The sequence below is a fragment of the Chiloscyllium plagiosum genome, unplaced genomic scaffold (genome assembly GCF_037043375.1).
Source record: "Chiloscyllium plagiosum isolate Xiang-an unplaced genomic scaffold, Cpla_swu_hap1 HiC_scaffold_1, whole genome shotgun sequence".
Classification (NCBI taxonomy): Eukaryota; Metazoa; Chordata; class Chondrichthyes; order Orectolobiformes; family Hemiscylliidae; genus Chiloscyllium; species Chiloscyllium plagiosum.
The window spans coordinates 90,383,979-90,403,761 of NW_028270139.1; the positions used below are offsets into that span (position 1 = coordinate 90,383,979).

A 19,783-nucleotide genomic window follows, 5' to 3' on the forward strand; every position below is an offset into this window, starting at 1 on the left:
TCATGATTAAAGTATTTTAGGAAAGTGTGAAGGAAGGAGTGCCTCTAAATCCCTTCCCGGCTGCATTATTACAAGTTCAAGATGGGATTTCCTATGATCTTTAATGTGAAAAAGTTTTTGACTTCTTTTTTTGCTAAGTATTGCCATTAAAGTATTGGTCAACCTTATATAAACTGAGATGCTGGTATGGATCCACTGGTGAAAATTGTGTCAACTGAACCAAACTGATATCATCATGAAAGTATTATTTGTGTTTTTCATGGTATGAAATCTTTTACATCCACTTGGGAAGAAAAACCGCTTCGAGATTCATTTAACATCTATTTTAAAATTAGCTTTAAAATTAGTGATATGTAGAATTCTTTATTCCAGAGGGCTGTTGAAGTTGGGTCATTAAGTATAATCAAGGCTAAGATAGACAGACTTTTTTTAAATCAGGAAGGGAAACAAGGGTTATGGTGAAAGGCAGGAAAGTGTAGCTGAGAATTATCAGCTGAGTCATGATCTCCTTGCATGACAGTAAAACTCGATGGGCTGAATGACCTACTTTTGCTCTTGCATCCTACGGGTATCAGTTTCTTCAATAAAGCACCAGCTCCAAGATGGTCAGCTAACTCGAACCTGTGCTGTCTAAAGGCTAATTCAAATCTGAACCACCGTTAAGAATAATCCACACACTGAACTAAGAGGAGACATGCCTCATTTCATATAACAAACTCAGGAGCAGTGCAAAACAAACAGAACACATCCTAAAATAAGTTTCAAGCTCAAAGAAATGAACATTTAAGGAGTGCACAAAGTTAATATAAAGTGGCAACAAAAACAAGATAACAGCAGATAGATGCTAAATTCCCCACCAGCAACAGATGCCAGGGACCACTGGAGGAAGCTGAGATGGGCTATCCAATGGGCACTTCAAGCTGAAGATTGCTGTTAATGCATTATAATTATCTTTTGCAGTGATATGTTGGACTCTTACATCATTAAGGATGGGGATCTTTGTGGGTCGACTGCCTCCAGTTGTTTAATTGTCCTCCACCACCACAGCTGGATGTGGCAGAACTGCAGAGCTTAGATTTGATCCATTGATTATGGGATTAATTACTTGCTGCTCATGCTGTTTGGCATTCACTAGTCCTGTTTGGTAGCTTCACCAGGTTGACATCTCAATTTTACGTATGTCTGATGCTGCTCCTGGTATGCCCTCCTACGCTCTCCAGAGAACTCTAATTGATCCCTGGCTTGATGATAATGGAGGATTATGCCAGGCCATGAGGTTACAGATTGTGCTGGAATACAATTCTGCTGCTGTTGATGGCCCACAGTGCCACATAGATGCCCAGTCTTGAGTTGTTAACTCTGCTCAAAGTCTGTCTTATTTAGCTTATGGGGTATAAGTGCCCATGGGAGACAGGCAGATGTTATTCGATTGTATGGGTTTGAATGTGTGAATATGGGAAGGAGGAGGGGTGAGTGCTGGTAGAATGTTTACATTTCTCCTCTTTTGGAGAAGAGAGGTATAGTTTTACATCTGGTGTTGGGACCCCTTTCATGGAGTAAGGCATCCTCCTTGGGATTCTGAAAACATACACTTTGTGCATGAAAGGTACATGAACTCAATGGGTCTTGCAAGGTTGTCAAGAAAATGTCACAAAAGGTTCAGTTGATAAAGAAGTGCTCAATATTAGACAGTGTTTAGTTAAATAAAACCAGTGTATATTATGTGCTGAAGGACTGATTTTCCAAATGGTCAGCTTCACCTGCTAATTGATTGGAAATGTTTATTGACCTAAGGCTTTATGTACTTGAATGAATATTTACTGACATAGGTTTTTAAGTACTTGAGTGAGATATTTGTTGACATAAAGTCTTTGAACACCTAGAGGAAATGCTGGTTTGGGTAAGGAATTGATTAAAGCAATTTCATGTATTGGGTGTTTGCTTTGAGAGTTTTTTCCAATAGTGACATGGCCAATAGATGAGTAGCTTCATTTTCTGTCATGATGTCTTCTGATTAATGCCATGTTTTATTACTTGTCATGAAAACAGAAGGGCAAATAAGGTTGACACTAACTTGCCTGGGGACCATAAAGGGCTATGTGAATGATAAGGAGCATATGGGACAATGGGAGATGGGCGTAGATTAGTGCAGGAAGTATGAAGGACTATGAGGTGAGGAGGGTGTATGAGCAGCCTTTTGGGAGTGGGTACAGGGGTATACTTTGGCATGAGGGTAAGAGGGACCATTCTATGGTTAATTGGACTGAGGACAGCGCAGAAGGTTTGAGGATCAATATGTGTGGGTAAGGAGTTATAATTTGGAATTAATGGAACCTGAAATGTGAGGACAGTGAGGGAACAAGAGTGGAAGGGAACTGAAGGCACATCCACTGACAATTGAGAAGTTGAAAGTATGCACAAACAAAGTTATTTCAGCATGTAATGCGTAAAGCATTTAAAAGAAAGAAGCAATACAAATTACAAATAAATAGTTTAGATGTGTTATAAAAATAGTGAGTAGCAAATCCGTGGAAAATGGAGATAAATTGAAAGAGAAGGTTGATCAAGTAAGTAGACAATGTTAGGCAACAATAAAATGGTGCACAACAAAAGGTTGTCAGACAGAAGATTGAGCTGAACTTATTTTCATGCAGCAAGCAATTAAATTTTCAAATTGCTCCAATAAATTTCAATACAATAGAAGCTTCATTGTCTTTTTGGTGTCAATCATATTCCAACTGCATACGAGAAATAGCCGTCTGACTTTTCACCTTTCTTTTAAGAAGTCTCTGAACATTTCATTGAAAGATTAAATGAACTGTAGTGTTTTCTCCTGCAATTCTCTACTTGCTGTTGTGGCATATAGTTATATTCTTCAAATAGAAGATGGTGGAAATACTCTGCAACTCAGAATGTATAAAGGAAAAGTCTTAATGGTCAGGAATTAAGAATGTTTCCTCTTTAGCTCTTGTTGCTGGCATTATTCCATCACTGGCAACAATCTCCAGAAGGATGTGTACAGACTTTCACAACTACCTGAACGACACCACCTCCCACCCAGTATTCTGCAATAACTCCATCCTGTTCTCCCAAATCCTCCATCACAGCTGCATCTGCTCAGACAAGGGGACATTCCACTCCTATGCATCCCAGATGTCCACCGATTGCGAACAATGTGCTTTTCCCCCTCTGTCATCCAGACAGCCTCCCACCACACCACCTCCATTCTCCATTCCGCTGCTCTAAACCACCGCTCATAAATGCAGTGCAGACTTCCGTCAACTTCTACTAGACCCTTCCCCTCCCCACTCTCTCTACCTTCTGCAAGAACTATTTCTTTCGCCAACTCTTGGTTTGCACCACTCTCCCCACTAATACCCTCTGAACCCATAGGTACCTTGCCCTGCAACCGGAAAAGATGCAAAACCTGCCAGCACAATACCCTCCTCACCTCTATCCAGGGCCCCGAACAGTCCTTCCAGTTGAGATAGAGGATTCTCTGCCTCTTCTCCAACCTAGTTTTCCATATCTAGTGCTCCCAATGTGGTCTTCACTACATCAGGGATACCAAACAAAAACTAAGGGAACTTGTCACCAAGCATCTCAGCAGAGCCCACAGAGGCCAACCTGACCTCCCAGTCACAACCCATTTTAACTCCCTTTCTGACATGATCATCCTCAGTATCCTCCATTGCCACAATGAACCAAACCGCACATTGGACTAACAATGCCTTATCTTCCACCATTGAGTTTTCCAATTTCAAATAACCTCCTTTCCCAGCCCCTGCCCCTCCCTTTCATTCCTCTCAGACACCCACCAGCTTCATTCCTCCCATCAACCAGCCAGGTCACTCCCTCTACCTGTCCTCACGCATCTCCACCTCACCACCCTGTCCCTACCACCCCCTTTATCTGCAACGTCCCTTACACCCACCCCCAGTCCTGAAGAAGGATTGCATCCAAATTGTTGACTTCTCTACCTCCTGATGCAGCCTGGATTGTTGTGTTCTTCTAGCCTCTTGCTTGTCTACCTTGGAATCCAGCATCTGCAGTTTTTTTTTGTCTATACTCAAAATGTTGGTCGGAATGGTTCCAAGTTGATATTGTGTGGTGTGACTTGCCGCCTTTTAGGACATTAGGGCTGATTTTGTTCTTGGCTAAGTTTGGGTTGTGCTGAGGTTTTGGAGGGTTTGTTGCCATGAGGCACAATGAGTTCTCTTATGGCGCCTTATCAAACTTGCCTCATTTATTACGTACCTCTATGACCACTCATGTCCAATTCCCACTGTCCTAAAATCAGTGAATGACAATATGTTAAAAAGCCTGTTGTTCACCCAAATATGCACTAGCTGAACTGATCTGTACAGTTCCTGACATTTTTTCTGGTCATGGCAGACGGGAGGAAATTGTTGACCCACTTTTGGGCAGGAGTCTGAAATTCTTGTTGGATGGGTGGTGCACAGAGCTCATGTCCTCTTAGCCCAGGGCCAGCAGTGGATACCACAACATCAGACTATGGCAGCACGGTCCAGCGTTGGCCCTGATGTTAAAGCAGTCTCAGACCTTCTCCACTCTACCAGCATAAGTTCTATTATCTTCTCTTTGATACCTCATACTCATCCTCCCCCTGCTACAGTGCCCACATTCCACCAAGGCTCATACATTTACTACTCTCACCATTGCTTATACCATCTTCCCCACTCACTTTCACTCTCACTCTCCTGAAATCCAACATCACCAACCCTGTGCTGCCTGCTCACTCTCACTTCCCAACCTGAGGGGAAAGTTACAACTGTGCCAACCACCTTCATCTCCCATAATGCCTGCCTTTCTATCATTTGAGGAGGATAATCGTCAACAATATGCAGAAAGACTCAACATGGGTGGTGAGATGTCGAACACTTGGCTTCTCTTAAGGAGAGATCCAATCTCTGGTTGCCCAGAGCAGGGCCTAGACTGGTATTGAAAGCTGCCCTTGATTTAACCATGTTGGGAGCATTTGAGCAAAGGCTATACCCCTTTACCTGACTGAGGACTGCGTAATAAAAATGATAAAATATAAGACCATAAGACATTGAAGCAGAAGTTAACCATTCAGCCAACCGAGTCAGCTCTGCCATTCAATGAGATAATTCAATCTGATAATCTTCGACTCCACTTTCTTAGTAACACTCTGATAATTAGTGCTCCTTTCATAACCTTACTTTGACCTTCAATAACCTCCAAAATATAAAAAAAATGCAATCGAATTTAGGAATAACCCATAAAGCAATCTATATACATATGGTCTTCAACATTTAAAGATTCTGGCATCAAACTTTTATGGGTTCACAGTTGTCTGTCTTCCAATGACACAGCTATATTTATGATAGAAAGTTGACACATGTACATTATGAAATATATTTCAGTGAAGATGTTTTAATTGTTATAGTATTTGGACACAATCCATTCTATATTTTGACAGGTGCTATCAACTCCGTGCTGGTAACCGGAAGGAGTTCAATGAAGGTGCAAGCTAAGAGCATATGGCTGAGGAAGTTAATGTAAACAATGGAGTATGCAATGCATTTTTAAGTTTTCATCGGAATTGTACCTAATGTCTTGTCTTAAGTTTTCTACATATCTTTCAACATATCCAGTACTACATTTCTCAGACATTTAGGTGTTAACATTTGAATCTTTGAAGGGAAAGGAAGTGCACGTGCATGTCAGCTTTGGTTGAGTTCAGAATGTTAGCATGGTATCCTGCAGTTAACACATCACAGGGACAATCTGGTGTTGATTACCTCAGTGTGCTGTCAGGCAAAAGGCTGAGAATCATTGAGTACACTTTATATTTTCCACTCCACTAAATCTGAAGTAGAAATAATAAACATTTCTTTTGCTTAGTTAGAGTCATAGAGATGTACAGCATAGAAACACCCTTCGGTCCAACCCGTCCATGCTGACCAGATATCCCAACCCAATCTAGTCCCACCTGCCAGCACCCAGCTCATATCCCTCCAAACCATTCCTATTCATATACCCATCCAAATGCCTCTTAAATGTTGCAATTGTACCAGCCTCCACCACTTCCTCTGGCAGCTCATTCCATACGCGTACCACCCTCTGTGTGAAAAAGTTGCCCCTGAGGTCTCTTTTATATCTTTCCCCTCTCACCCTAAACCTATGCCCTCTAGTTCTGGACTCCTGCACCCCAGGGAAAAGACTTTGCCTATTTACCCTATCCATGCCCTTCATAATCTTGTAAACCTCTATAAGGTCACCCCTTAGCCTCCGACGCTCCAGGGAAAACAGCCCCAACCTGTTCAGCCTCTCCCTATAGCGCAGATGCTCCAACCCTGGCAACATCCTTCTAAATCTTTTCTGAACCCTTTCATGTTTCACAACATCTTTCTGATAGGAAGGAGACCAGAATTGCATGCAATATTCCATCAGTGGCCTAACCAATGTCCTGTACAGCTGCAACATGACCTCCCAACTCCTGTACTCAATACTCTGACCAATAAAGGAAAGCATACCAAACGTCGTCTTCACTATCCTATCTACCTACGACTCCACTTTCAAGGAGCTATGAACCTGTATGCCAAGGTCTCTTTGTTCAGCAGCACTCCTGAGGACCTTACCATTAAGTGTATAAGTCCTACTAAGATTTGCTTTCCCAAAATGCAGCACCTCACATTTATCTGAATTAAACTCCATCTGCCACTTCTCAGCCCATTGACCCATCTGGTCCAGATCCTGTTGTAATCTGAGGTAACCCTTTTTGCTGTCCACGACACCTCCAATTTTGGTGTCATCTGCAAACTTACTAACTGTACCTCTTATGCTCACATCCAAATCATTTATGTAAATGACAAAACGTAGAGGACCCAGCACTGATCCTTGTGGCACTCCACTGGCTACAGGCCTCTAGTCTGAAAAGCAACCCTCCACCACCACTCTGTCTTCTACCTTTGAGCCAGTTCTGTATCCAACTAGCTAGTTCTCCCTGTATTCCATGAGATCTAACCTTGCTAATCAGTCTCCCATGGGGAAGTTTGTCGAACGCCTTCCGAAAGTCCATATAGATCACATCTCCCACTCTGTCCTCATCAACCCTCTTTGTCACTTCCTCAAAAAACTCAATCAAGTTTGTGAGACATGATATTTAGGTGCTGGAGATGATTTCCTCGATTTCCAGGAGTAGCAATTAGTTTTATATGCTGTTGCATTGTTTTGGAACTTTGGGGAAAGAAAGTCAAAACAACAGCGGTTTTAAAAGTGAGGAGAACAGACAAAGGATGCACATGGTGGGGTAATTGCAGAAGAGACAGAGAGAGAGAGAACCTGCACAGTTACTGCCTTTGCTTTTGAATTCATGTATCGCTGGACATTGGAGTGCATCTGGGAAAATTAACAAACAAACAACTAATCTTGCGGAAACTGTTGGGCGAAGTTCACAACACAGAATCAAATAAGTTAATTGTTGTTTTAAGTGTGGCCTACAGAGAAGCTGCAGTAGTGAGTATAGTGGGTTCTTTCTTGATTATATGTTTTTGGAGATATGTCTCTTAATTAAACTTAAAATATAAGCCATAACTATTACTTTAACCTGGGGCAATGTTTGTAGAGGAATAAGACGGTGTTATTTTCTGGGTCTGTAGATTGTGAAGGAGCAAAAATGGCCTTTAATGTAGTGATATGTACTTCTTGTCAGATGTGGGAGTTTAAAGAGAGTTTAAGGGTTACTGCGGATTAGATCTGCCATAAATGCTGTTGGCTGCAAATCTTATCAGATCAAATGGATCGGTTGGAGAGACCATTAGAAATAATGAGGAATTTGCAACAGCAACAGTATGTGATGGATGGCTGTTATAGGAAGGGGGGAAAGTCTCAGATACAGTCACATAGATGGGTTAACTCCAGGAAGGGTAAGAGAGGCAGGCAGCTCGTGCAGGAATCTTTTGTGGATATACCCATTTCAAACAGGTATGCTGCTTTGGAAAATGTCAGGGGAGCGTAGCACAAACAGCCAAGTTCTAGTATTGAGACTGGCTTTAATGCAACGAGGGGTACGTCGGGTTCCAAGAGATCAATTGTGTCAGGGGATTCTGTAGTCAGAGGTACAGACAGTCGTTTCTGTGGCCAGCAGAGAAAAAGCAGAATGGTGTGTTGTGCTTCCCTGGTGCCAGGATCAAGGATGTCTCAGAGAGGGTGCAGAATGTTCTCACTGGGGAGAGGGGCCAGCAGGAGGTCATTGTCCACATTGGAACCAATGACATAGGAAGGGAAAAGGTTGAGATTCTGAAAGGAGATTACAGGGAGTTAGGCAGAAATTTTAAAAAGGAGGACTTCGAGAGTAGTAATATCCAGATTACTCCCAGTGCTATGAGCTAGTGAGGACAGGAATAGGAGGAGAGAGCAGATGAATGCATGGCTGAGGAGCTGGTGTTTGGGAGAAGGATTCACATTTTTGGATCATTGGAATCTCTTTTGAGGTAGAAGTGACCTCAACAAGGACAGATTGCACCTAAATTGGAAGGGGACTAATATACTGGCAGGGAAATTTGCTAGAGCTGCTTGGGAGGATTTAAACTAGTAAGGTGGGGGGTGAGACCCAGGGAGATAGTGAGGAAAGAGATCAATCTGAGACGGGTACAGCTGAGAACAGAAGTGAGTCAAACAGTCAGGGCAGGCAGGGACAAGGTAGGACTAATAAATTAAACTGCATTTATTTCAATGCAAGGGACCTAACAGGGAAGGCAGATGAACTCAGGGCATGGTTAGGAACATGGGACTGGAATATCATAGCAATTATAGAAACATGGCTCAGGGATGGGCAGGACTGGCAGCTTAATGTTCCAGGATACAAATGCTACAGGAAGGATAGCAAGGGAGGCAAGAGAGGAGGTGGGGGTGAGGGGTGGCAATTTTGATAAGGGGTAGTATTACAGCTGAATTGTTGAAAATTCATTGTAACCATTAACGGGAGTCTGGATACTCAGGAATATTAAATCATCAGGACGTTCGCAAGAAATCCAAAGTAAAAGGAAAATACCAGTTATACTGTCTGTAGGGAGAGTGCTGATTGGTTGGCAACTCTGACTGTGAAAGATATTGCTGTGGAGAATTCACCAGTTAATGATTGACAGTTAACTGTCATCTTTACTTTAAAGTTTGAAGACAGTAGGTTGACTCTGGTCAATATTACCCTGCAAAATGAACCAGAGAATGGTTGTCACTCTTATTTTGTTGAGATGAACCAGTTACTGTTTACACTTTCTGTCTGCAAAGAATAGGCTGATGGTGGACTGCCTGTCATTTGGTTCTTCATGCCTAATGCGAGAGGATCCTGACTCTGAACAAGCATGGACTGGCATCAGAGGTTGCTATTGACTTGTTTGGCTGGGAACCCTGCGAGAAGGCAATACCCCTTGATTTGATTGAGGACTGCATAGTATGAATCTCAAACATTTGATTCAGGGCAAAATGTGAAAAGTCAATGCAAGACAGAGGTGGGTGAGCACTATGACAGCAAGTAAAGAACCCAGAATTACAGCTTGGTCCAGTCCATGAGCTGGATATGTGTCCCTGAGTGCACAGTGACCTTGCTGCAGTATTGCAATGATAGGTGATGGTGCAGCCTGAGGTGTAGCATTGAAGTGTAGAAAGCATATTGTAAATGGATCAGATGTCCCATGAGGGTTCTTACAGATTGACACATGTCTGATGTCAATGTCTGTGCGTCATGACATCCATGTAGCCAATGCCAATAAAGTGTTCCCTGCGATGTTGATGCCCGGTTTCCACATAGAGGGGCAAGAGATGAGCTTGTTTCTCATTCTGATTCTTCGAGTTTTCTTGAACATTTTGAGCTGGTTTGGCAGGTTTAAGATAGAAAGCTGAATATTAATGAGTTGAGTTGGGCTGTTGACAATACATTTAACAAGAAATAATGACCATCAATTGTCAACGTGTTGCCACCTGAGAATCTCTGTGCAACTTGTGAAAAGAATAAAAGATGGTGTGAGTTGCTCCCCATATTAAGATGGGCTCCTCCTTACTTCTGCCACATCTCATCTCCTAGCACATTGCTCAGACCCTGATAAGATTCCACTCGTAGAATTGTCACAGCACAGCAGGACAACTTGCATCTCTGTAAATTAATGCTCCAGGGCATGTCTGTGGGGGATCCTTAAGGTAGTGTCCTCAGCTCAACCATCTTCTGCTGCTTCATCAATGACTTTTCGTCTGTCATAAGGTCAGAAGTGGGGATGTTCACTGAGCAAAACATGGTATTCATATTATTTTAATCTGAGTCAGGCAACTGGGTAGAATTGATAACTTGATCAATTTTTCACATTGGTAACTACTCCAGGAATAGTGGGGCTTGAATCATTGAAATGTATGGTGGAAATCTGAGGGCCCAGTGCAGAACCTCAGGAAACATCACTGGTGGAAACATTCACTGCATCATGAAAAATAAAGTATGTTCACCTAGGGTTGCACGGTGGCACAGTGGTTAGCACTGCTGCCTCCGAGACCTGGGTTCAATTCCCACCTCTGGCAACTGTCTGTGTGGAGTTTGCATGTTCTCCCCTGTCTGCATGGGTTTCCTCCCACAGTCCAAAGATGTGCAGGTTAGGTGAATTGGCCATGCTAAATTGCCCGTAGTGTCAGGTGAAGGGGTAAATGTAGGGGAATGGGTCTGGGTGGGTTGCTCATCGGAGGGTCGGTGTGGATTTGTTGGGCCGCCCTGTAAGTAATCTAAACCTTTCTTCATTTTGTTTCCAACCTCTCCATCAATTATCAACGTGTGTCAAAAGGTTCTCTCCACTTCTAGCAGAAAATTGGAGAAATTTCACAGACTTAACAATCTACTGTCAGAAATTGCCAACATCCAAGCATGCGTTAGTTGAGCAAATAAAGGAAGTGACATTGAAGTTGGATGTGTAAATGTTGTTAAAACTATTCTTGAGTAAGGGTAACTGTTAACAGGCACTGGATGCCCTGAATGGCCTATTTTCTATGTTGTAACTTCTATGCACCTATTAACGGTAAAGCTAACCTATTGCTATGATTAGTCTTCTTAGATCATGGATAGACCAACCTAGATTATGTAATTGCTGTTATTTTAATATTAGTTGTAACCTATACGAAATTTAAAACAAACTTTTTATTGCATCAAATCAAAATAGAAATCTGGATCTTCATTTTATTGGAAGGTCAATAATGAATAATGCATGATTGTAAGACTGGATATCATCTTGTATGTTGGTTCATTTACATTTTAAAAGCAGAGAGGATCATTGCAAACTTTTCCTCAAGAGATGAAATAAATAACATTGATTATTCAGAGCCATTGTAGCATTTCTCCACAATGTAGAGTGAACAATCACTGTTCTGAATCAGAGAATCCCTCCAGTGTGGAAACAGGCCATTTGGCCCAACAAGTCCACATTGACCCTCGGTAGAGTAACTCTGCTCCTGCTTCCCCACCCCCTAGACCCACTCCCTATCCAATTACTCTATATTTAAACCGACTAATGCACCTGATCTGCACATTTTTGGATTGAATATTTGCAAAGTGCCAGATGAATATTCCCAGATGAGGGGGAAAACTGAAGAGCAGGAGTTTTCTCCAGCACCAAAAGCAGTAATGTATAATATTAATGAAAATAACAGTTTAGATTTGGAGGTTTAGTGATTTTAATAAAATCGTTGTCTGATTCATTACAATGGAACAAAATAATCCACATTTTGAGAAATTATTTGAATATCAAAATTATTTACTCTGTAAAAGATTACTGAATGAACATTAGACAAATGTTTTCACAGTAGCATGCATTTGCAGGAAATTAGTTTTTTCAGGGAATTAAGTGATTTTGTCTTGCAATCTGCCTAATAATTGAAAATTTTCAAAAACATTAACTGTTCTTGGTGAATTATTAAAATTATGAACAGTTTTTGATTACTGAAATATAGAAAGCCTTACCAACCTTGAAACATGTTGGAGAGCTATGATTAAGGAAACATGGATTAAAGAGTCAGTACTATAATTTTGCACATTTTGTCTGACTCAGAATCCCTCTGAGCATAGCTCCCACTGGGAGCACAGAATCAATTAATTTATTCTTCTATCTTAATATCGTCTAGTGCCATGCATATAAGCCATTATTCCCAGCATGTTTACATTTTTATAAAGAAAAGCATTCATATTATTCGTAAAAACAGTTCTACATTTTTTTTGTTGGGGAATGAAAGACTGGTAAAAGGAAAATAATAGCTATTATAATTCAGTGGTAAAAGAACTCAAGCTTACACTGCATTATAAAGACACAAAACACACTCAGTCAAAATTGTTCAGCAGAGATTGAAATCTCGCTATTAAATTTGCACATCAATTCCAGAATGTTAATGAAAAATAAATATTAGGTCGTGAGTACTGGACACTTGTGCAGATAGGATTTTCTGTTCTTCTGCAGCTTTCAGAAGATTATCTGAACACAGTGAAAGTCAGCTAAACCTTAAAAAAAACATCCACAAGGGTTGTCTGTGAATGAGGTGTTTTGTGACAAGAAGCTGGCTGTCTCCAATGATTCAGTCATACGCTATGTTGGAATAGTCAGCAGTTAGGAGTTCTGAGGCAAGCAACTCACCATCTGACTCTCCAAATCCTGTCCATCATCTACAAGACACAAGTCAGATCTGTAATGGAATATTGCCCTCTTGCCTGGATGGGTGCAGCTCCAAAAATACTCAAGAAGCCTAACACCATCCAGGACAAATTAGCCTGCTTGATTGGCACTACATCCACAAACACCCACTCCCTCCACCACTGACTCTCACTAGCAGAGGCAGTGTATTGTTGGTGAGATGCATTGCAGAAATTCACCAAACACCTTCAGACAGCACCTTTTAAATCCACGGCCATTTCTATCTATAAGCACAAGGGCAGCAGAGACATGGAAACATTACCACCTTCAAGTTCCCCTCCAAGTCACTCACCATCCTGACTTGGGAATATATCGCTGCTCCTTCGTTGTCACTGGGTCAACATTTCCCCCGTAATGGTATTGTGGGTCATCCCAGAGCACATGGACTATAGAAGTTCAAGAAGGCGGCTCTCCACCACCTTCTCAAGGGCGACTTGTGAGCAGCCTATAATGCTGACATCCCATAAGTGAACAAAAGAAATTAGATCCTAGGCTTTTCCAGGACCATGTCAGAAGCTAGCACGTAGAAGTAATAGGCCAGCACAAACCCAAACAGCAATAATCTGGATGCCAGCTCGCTCCTTTTAAAAATTAATTCATAGCATGTGGGCATTATTGGCTAGGCTAGTGGCTATTTTCTATCCCTAATTACTCAGAGGGCAGTTAAGAATCAATCCCATTGCTGCAGGTATAGAGTCACATGTTGGACAGACCAGGTAACTAAGGCAGTTTCCTTCCTGTATGGTCTTTAGTGAGCCAAACATGAAGGAGTCAGCAGTTAGTTAAATATGAAATGAAGAAGCAGTAACACTAATTACACATAGCAAAAAATACAAAAACAAACAAAGCGATACGTTATTTTTTTTGTTCATAATGTATCTTCATGTGATAAAGAAGAAAGAAAAAACTGCAGTAAGTATAGGACATTGATGATGACAAGGTGATGCAGACAACACAAGTTCTGGCTATTGTGTTTTGAGCCACTTTGTTTGACAAACTCCCACAGCAATAATCTTCAAAGTCCCAGTTTTGATTCTTTTCTGACTGAGTTCACAGCCTTTGTGGTTACAAACATCATATGCAAATCACTGTTAATATCCTGCTTCAGCCATGATGAGGCTGGTTTCTGTGGTAGCTATGTAAGGTGGTAACCTATCATGCGCTCATCACCAGGTCAATCAGAGGCCAGCTACTTCTGGGGACTTTGGACCTTACCCTTTACTCTGGTGATGCAGCAGTGAGAAGGTAAGAGGTCATAGAGATATACATCATGGAAACAGACCCTCCGGTCCAACTCGTCCATGCCGACCAGATATCCCAAACCAATCTAGTCCCACCTGTCAGCACCTGGCCCATATCCCTCCAAACCCTTCCTATTCATATACCCATCCAAATGCCTCTTAAATGTTGCAATTGTACCAGCCTCCATCACTTCCTCTGGCAGCTCATTCAATACTCGTAACACCCTCTGCATGAAACAGTTGCCTCTTAGGTCTCTTATATATCTTTCCCCTCTCACCCTAAACCTGTGCCCTCTGATTCTGGACTCCCCCACCCCAGGGAAAAGATTTTGTCTATTTATCCTATCCATGCCCATCAACGTTGTAAACCTCTATAAGGTCACCCCTCGGCCTCTGATGCTCCAGGGAAAACAGCCCCAGCCTGTTCAGCCTCTTCTTATAGCTCAAATCCTCCAACCTTGGCAACATCCTTGTAAATCTTTTCTGGACCCTTTCAAGTTTCACAACATCTGTCTGATAGGAAGGAGACCAGAATTGCATGTAATATTCCAACAGTGGCCTAACCAATGTCCTGTACAGCCACAACATGACCTCTCAACTCCTGTACTCAATACTCTGACCAATAAAGGAAAGCATACCAAACGCCTTCTTCACTATCCTATCGACCTACGACTCCACTTTCAAGGAGCTATGAACCTGTACTCCAAGGTCTCTTTGTTCAGCAACACACCCTAGGACCTTACCATTAAGTGTATAAGTCCTGCTAAGATTTGCTTTCCCAAAATGCAGCACCTCGCTTTTATCTGAATTAAACTCCATCTGCCACTTCTCAGTCCATTGGCCCATCTGGTCCAGTTCCTGTTGTAATCTGAGGTAACCCTCTTCGCTGTCCACTACACCTCCAATTTTGGTGTCATCTGCAAACTTACTAACTGTACCTCTTATGCTCGAATCCAAATCACATATGTAAATGACAAAAAGTAGAGGACCCAGCACCATTCCTTGTGGCACTCCACTGGTCACAGGCCTCCAGTCTGAAAAGCAACCCTCCACCACCACCCTCTGTCTTCTACCTTTGAGCCAGTTCTGTATCCAAATGGCTAGTTCTCCCTGTATTCCATGAGATCTAACCTTGCTAATCAGTCTCCCATGGGGAACCTTGTCGAACACCTTACTGAAGTCCATATAGATCGCATCTATTGCTCTGCCCTCATCAATCTTCTTTGTTACTTCTTCAAAAAACTCAGTCAAGTTTGTGACACATGATTTTCCATGCACAAAGCCATGTTGATTATCCCTAATCAGTCCATGCCTTTCCAAATACATGTACATCCTGTCCCTCAGGATTCCCTCCAACAATTTGCCCACCACTGAAGTCAGCCTCACTGGTCTATAGTTCCCTGGCTTGTCTTTAACGCCCTTTTTAAACAGTGGCACCACGTTTGCCAACCTCCAGTCTTCTGGCACCTCACCTGTGATTGTTGATGATTCAAATATCTCAGCAAGAGGCCCAGCAATCACTTCTCTATCCACCTTTAACCATTTCAAGACACCCAGCACTTCCTCCTCTGTAATCTGGACATTTTGCAAGATGTCACCATCTATTTCCCTACAGTCTATATCTTCCATATCCTTTTCCACAGTAAATACTGATGCAAAATATTCATTTAGTATCTCCCCCATTTTCTGTGGCTCCACACAAAGGCCGCCTTGCTGATCTTTGAGGGGCCCTGTTCTCTCCCTATTTACCCTTTTGTCCTTAATATATTTGTAAAAACCCTTTGGATTCTTCTTAATTCTATTTGCCAAAGCTATCTCATGTCCCCTTTTTGCCCTCCTGATTACCCTCTTAAGTATACTCTGACTTCCTTTATACTCTTCTAAGAATTCTCTCGATCTATCCTGTCTATACCTGACATATGCTTCCTTCTTTTTCTTAACCAAACCCTCAATTTCTTTAGTCATCCAGCATTCCCTATACCTACCAGCCTTCCCTTTCACCCTTACAGGAATATACTTTCTCTGCATTCTTGTTATCTCATTTCTGAAGGCTTCCCATTTTCCAGCCATCCCATTACCTGAGAACATCTTGTCAGAGGCAGGGCAGAGGTCTGGCTTTCAATGTCATCCCTTACTCTCCCTCCATGTTTCCAATGGCCCCTGATCAGAGGCCCCTCCTTAACCAGTCAGCTGGTCACCCAGTGGGAAACATGGTGATTAGGGAATTATTAAATGACCATTTAAGGGCCATTTACAGATTGAGAAGGTCACCAGGGATCTTCTGGCCTTGAACTTGATTGGTGAGGCCATGAGAAGGGGATGAGTATCTGTCCAGGGTCTATGTCCCAATCATTTCCCTTGCTCTGTAACCCCAGGGAGGTGAAAGGTGTGCCCACATTATGCAGCAGACTTTGCTTGCTGATGATCTTGTCAACAGTGACTATGTGTTATAAAATATAAAGAACAGGTCAAGGTGTTTGAAACACAGTTTCAAGATATAAATACCATACCCCATAATAATGCATTTATTACAAACTGAACTTGTTCTATCTATTTCTGTCAGTGAATGACCCAGAGGTGTCATATCTAATGAGTGTAAGTAGCCTTGCTTTCTGAGGAGACATCCTTACCCACAAATTCAGAAAGCAGATATGGTTGTTGAAGAATAAAAACATTCCTATAGTTGCCTGGAAACCAAATATTTAATGCACTGAGTGAGGGAAAGGCCTTTCATTAGGTAATAGCATTATGTTCACAAATCCATATAGTTAAATGGATGCCGTCAATAATTTCTTGGAATTTGCAGTGCAGTGAAATGAGATGGTTTACTATCCTGTAGGAAAGTACAGAGTGTTATTGAATTGTGAGCCTTTATAGTACACTCTAATTTGACTAATAACACATTTCTCAAATTCTGCAGTTCCACTCCTCAGGAAATCATTTAATGCGCATCAAAAGGATTTTTCTAACTTTTCCTTTATGACACCAACAACATTTTGTGGGATCTGATTTTAGCGGAAGACTATTTGTTTTCAGCAAAATTGATTTCACTGGAAAAAAAATACAACAGTCAGAACTTTCTGCTCTCTTGTACTGAATCTGTAATGGTGAGAAATTTGGAAAAGTACAGCAGCAATCAAAACAATCAGAATCATGGCATTGGGGAAAAAAAATCTCAATTTTTCCTTTTAAAGTTTAAATAATGACTTCCATGTCTGGACATTCATCTTACTCTGTCTTCACAACATTCCTCCATGGACAATATCTTTCCTCACCCTTCGTCCAAGCTTCAGCCTCACCATATCATTGCACCTGATCTTGATCCAGTTCTTTCACCACTTACGCCCCTCCAGGCTTTACTTTACACCTCGGGTACACTTGACATTTGCATACTTTTACCAGGTTGCTCTGTGTACGGGGACACCCATGTATTTCATTTCTCCTATATACATCAGATCCATTTTATGGTTCTTCGCTTCATTTCTTTGTGCTCACTCACCTTTTTGCTTCATTTGGAGGTTGCCAGTATGTAATGCAGTTAAGTGCAGAGGAGGAGACAGGCAATTTGTCATGGTGGGCAGTACTGAACTGACAGTACTGTTAAGGTGTTGGCTATGTCTCTATACAGCACCATGCTAGGTCAGTGTTACTGCAGCCACCAAACTCATCACAGAAGATCGCTTAACATTCTGTTCATGATGTTTCCTCTCTTACCCTTTCTATCATGGTTTTGAGCCATGCTAAAAGACCTTTATTCCTTAATTGGAAGAAAATATTGATCATAAATCATTGGCTAATTGGAAAGTAATTACTATTCCACATTAGCGATAAAAACAGAAACTCAAATGCACATGCCATGAAATAACAAATGAGAAAAGTCTTTAACCTATAAAGTAGGTAGTCAGCATTTGTAAGGACAAAGACATCTCCCAAGCATTTTTCTCATTTTTCTGGTCGTATTAAGTTTGGGGTTTCAAAACATTAGGAAGGTTAAACTATATGTCACACATAGTGTATCATTAAAAATGTGACATTCTTGCACGCATGTTTTAATCGTGATTCCCATTTCTTTTGAGTCAAGGGATGTAAGTAATTTGCATTGAAACATGTATTTTAAAAAAGAAAGAAACTATTATACATGCTGCTCTGGAGAATCTACAAACTACCATTTGTTTGCTGATCCCCAAGGAATAACTCCTGAAATGTTTGTGATTTTCCTGTCATGAATGATGAGGAGCATTTGTTTTACAAGTTATCTAATCTTTGATAGAAACTGTTTTATTTCAGAGTATAGATCAGAATATCATCTGAAGGAAATTTTTTGCTTGATATCATGATTTAATATTCTGCCTAAGAATTTAATTTTAATAATTTTGTTCATTCACTTTGTGTCTTTTCTGCTGAGTAAAGTTACTTTATAATAATTTTATTTTCAGGGAAAGATCTTAGTGGATTTTAAATTTTCCTTCTCAAACCTTGGAAATTAGCAGAAGTCTGAAAAGCACCTCCTGAGTAACTGAGATTTCACCATGAAAAAATTTAACAGCACTGTAGCTGCCAACAGTGAGAACGTAAGTGCAACACAAACATTTTCCAGTTCTGTTCATTCTAAGCCTTTTGTCTAATTGAAAATTTAAAATAATGCAAAATAACTTCATAAATTCTCAAAAAAATATCAATACATCTCAACAGTTTGCACTGGGGACCAAAGAATGCCAAAAAACTCTGAATTCCATAAGATAGAAGTAGGGAACAACAACTGCATATTTGAAAAATATAACCCACAAACTGTTTTTCAGATGGGGTACTCATATACTTTCTTCTACATTGACTTTCATTTGAGTTGGGTAACTATTATTTAACTGTACTAATTCTCATCCAGTGTTTTGGAATATGTTTGTTCAGTATTTTTACAAGACTGTAATCGTAAATTTATAACTAACATCTCTGTTTTGTTTGCTTTGTGTGCTTGATTTCGTTCAGCCGCAATTTTAGTCCATTTTTATCTTGGATTAGGTGAACATGGGTATGTAAGAACTCAACTATTCTGCATTTTGAGGTTTATTTTCTTTGATATTTACCAACTTTGTTAAACATTATGGCTGCACCTTGTTCTACATAATCTAGCACTGTGCATGTCCAAATTGTGCCTATTAAAGTCAATGAGGAAAAATAAAAAGCATCAAAGTTCTACTTGCTTTCATGCAACAAGTCTGACAAATATAATGTGATCTTGATTATCCTGCTATCATTAAATGATTGAACATTGCTAAGAAGGTGGTGTCAATGTAGACAGATCTAAGTTAATGAGTTATATGTGCATAAACGGGCCAGGTGCTGGCAGGTGGGATTAGATTGGGTTGGGATATCTGGTCAGTATGGATGGGTTGGGCCGAAGAGTCTGTCTCCATGCTGTACATCTCTATGACTCTGTGATGCTAAGTATATGCATATTACGAGAAGAGGAGGTGCCGGAGCAATATATATATAAATTTCAAAGTCTTGTGCTGCAGTGATGGTGTCCTTACCTCTGAGCCTGAAGATCTGGATTCAAGTCTTAGCTGCTCTGGACGTGTGTCACAACACATCTGAATTGGTTGATTAAAAATATCTATACAAACTTTAGTACTGAGTTAGATGGTAACATATACTATTATTGGGGAATTAAGATTGACAAGGTTCCTCTGGCACTTAAAGTGAGTCACAGCTGACAATTAATAAGGACAACTGTTAGATGAAGATTCCAATTCAATTTGACTGTTACAGTAATACCTCTACTGATAAGACTGGGAAGGATTCCTGCACTCAACTTATTATCAGCTTTTTTGGACAATGGCCTTCCCT

At 41.0% G+C, this 19,783-nt stretch overlaps 1 protein-coding gene across 3 annotated transcripts in view; it reads left to right on the plus strand.

The window, feature by feature from the left end:
- The window catches only part of pde4d (phosphodiesterase 4D, cAMP-specific), a 1,351,522-nt gene that overhangs the window by 96,723 nt on the left and 1,235,016 nt on the right, over nucleotides 1-19,783 (plus strand). For all 3 annotated transcript variants that reach the window (XM_043689292.2, XM_087988820.1, XM_087988837.1), the window contains one exon: nucleotides 18,376-18,510. In XM_043689292.2, the coding sequence (XP_043545227.1) occupies nucleotides 18,469-18,510 (42 nt within the window). In that variant the 5' untranslated portion in view covers nucleotides 18,376-18,468. The remainder of the gene's footprint in view (nucleotides 1-18,375; nucleotides 18,511-19,783) is intronic.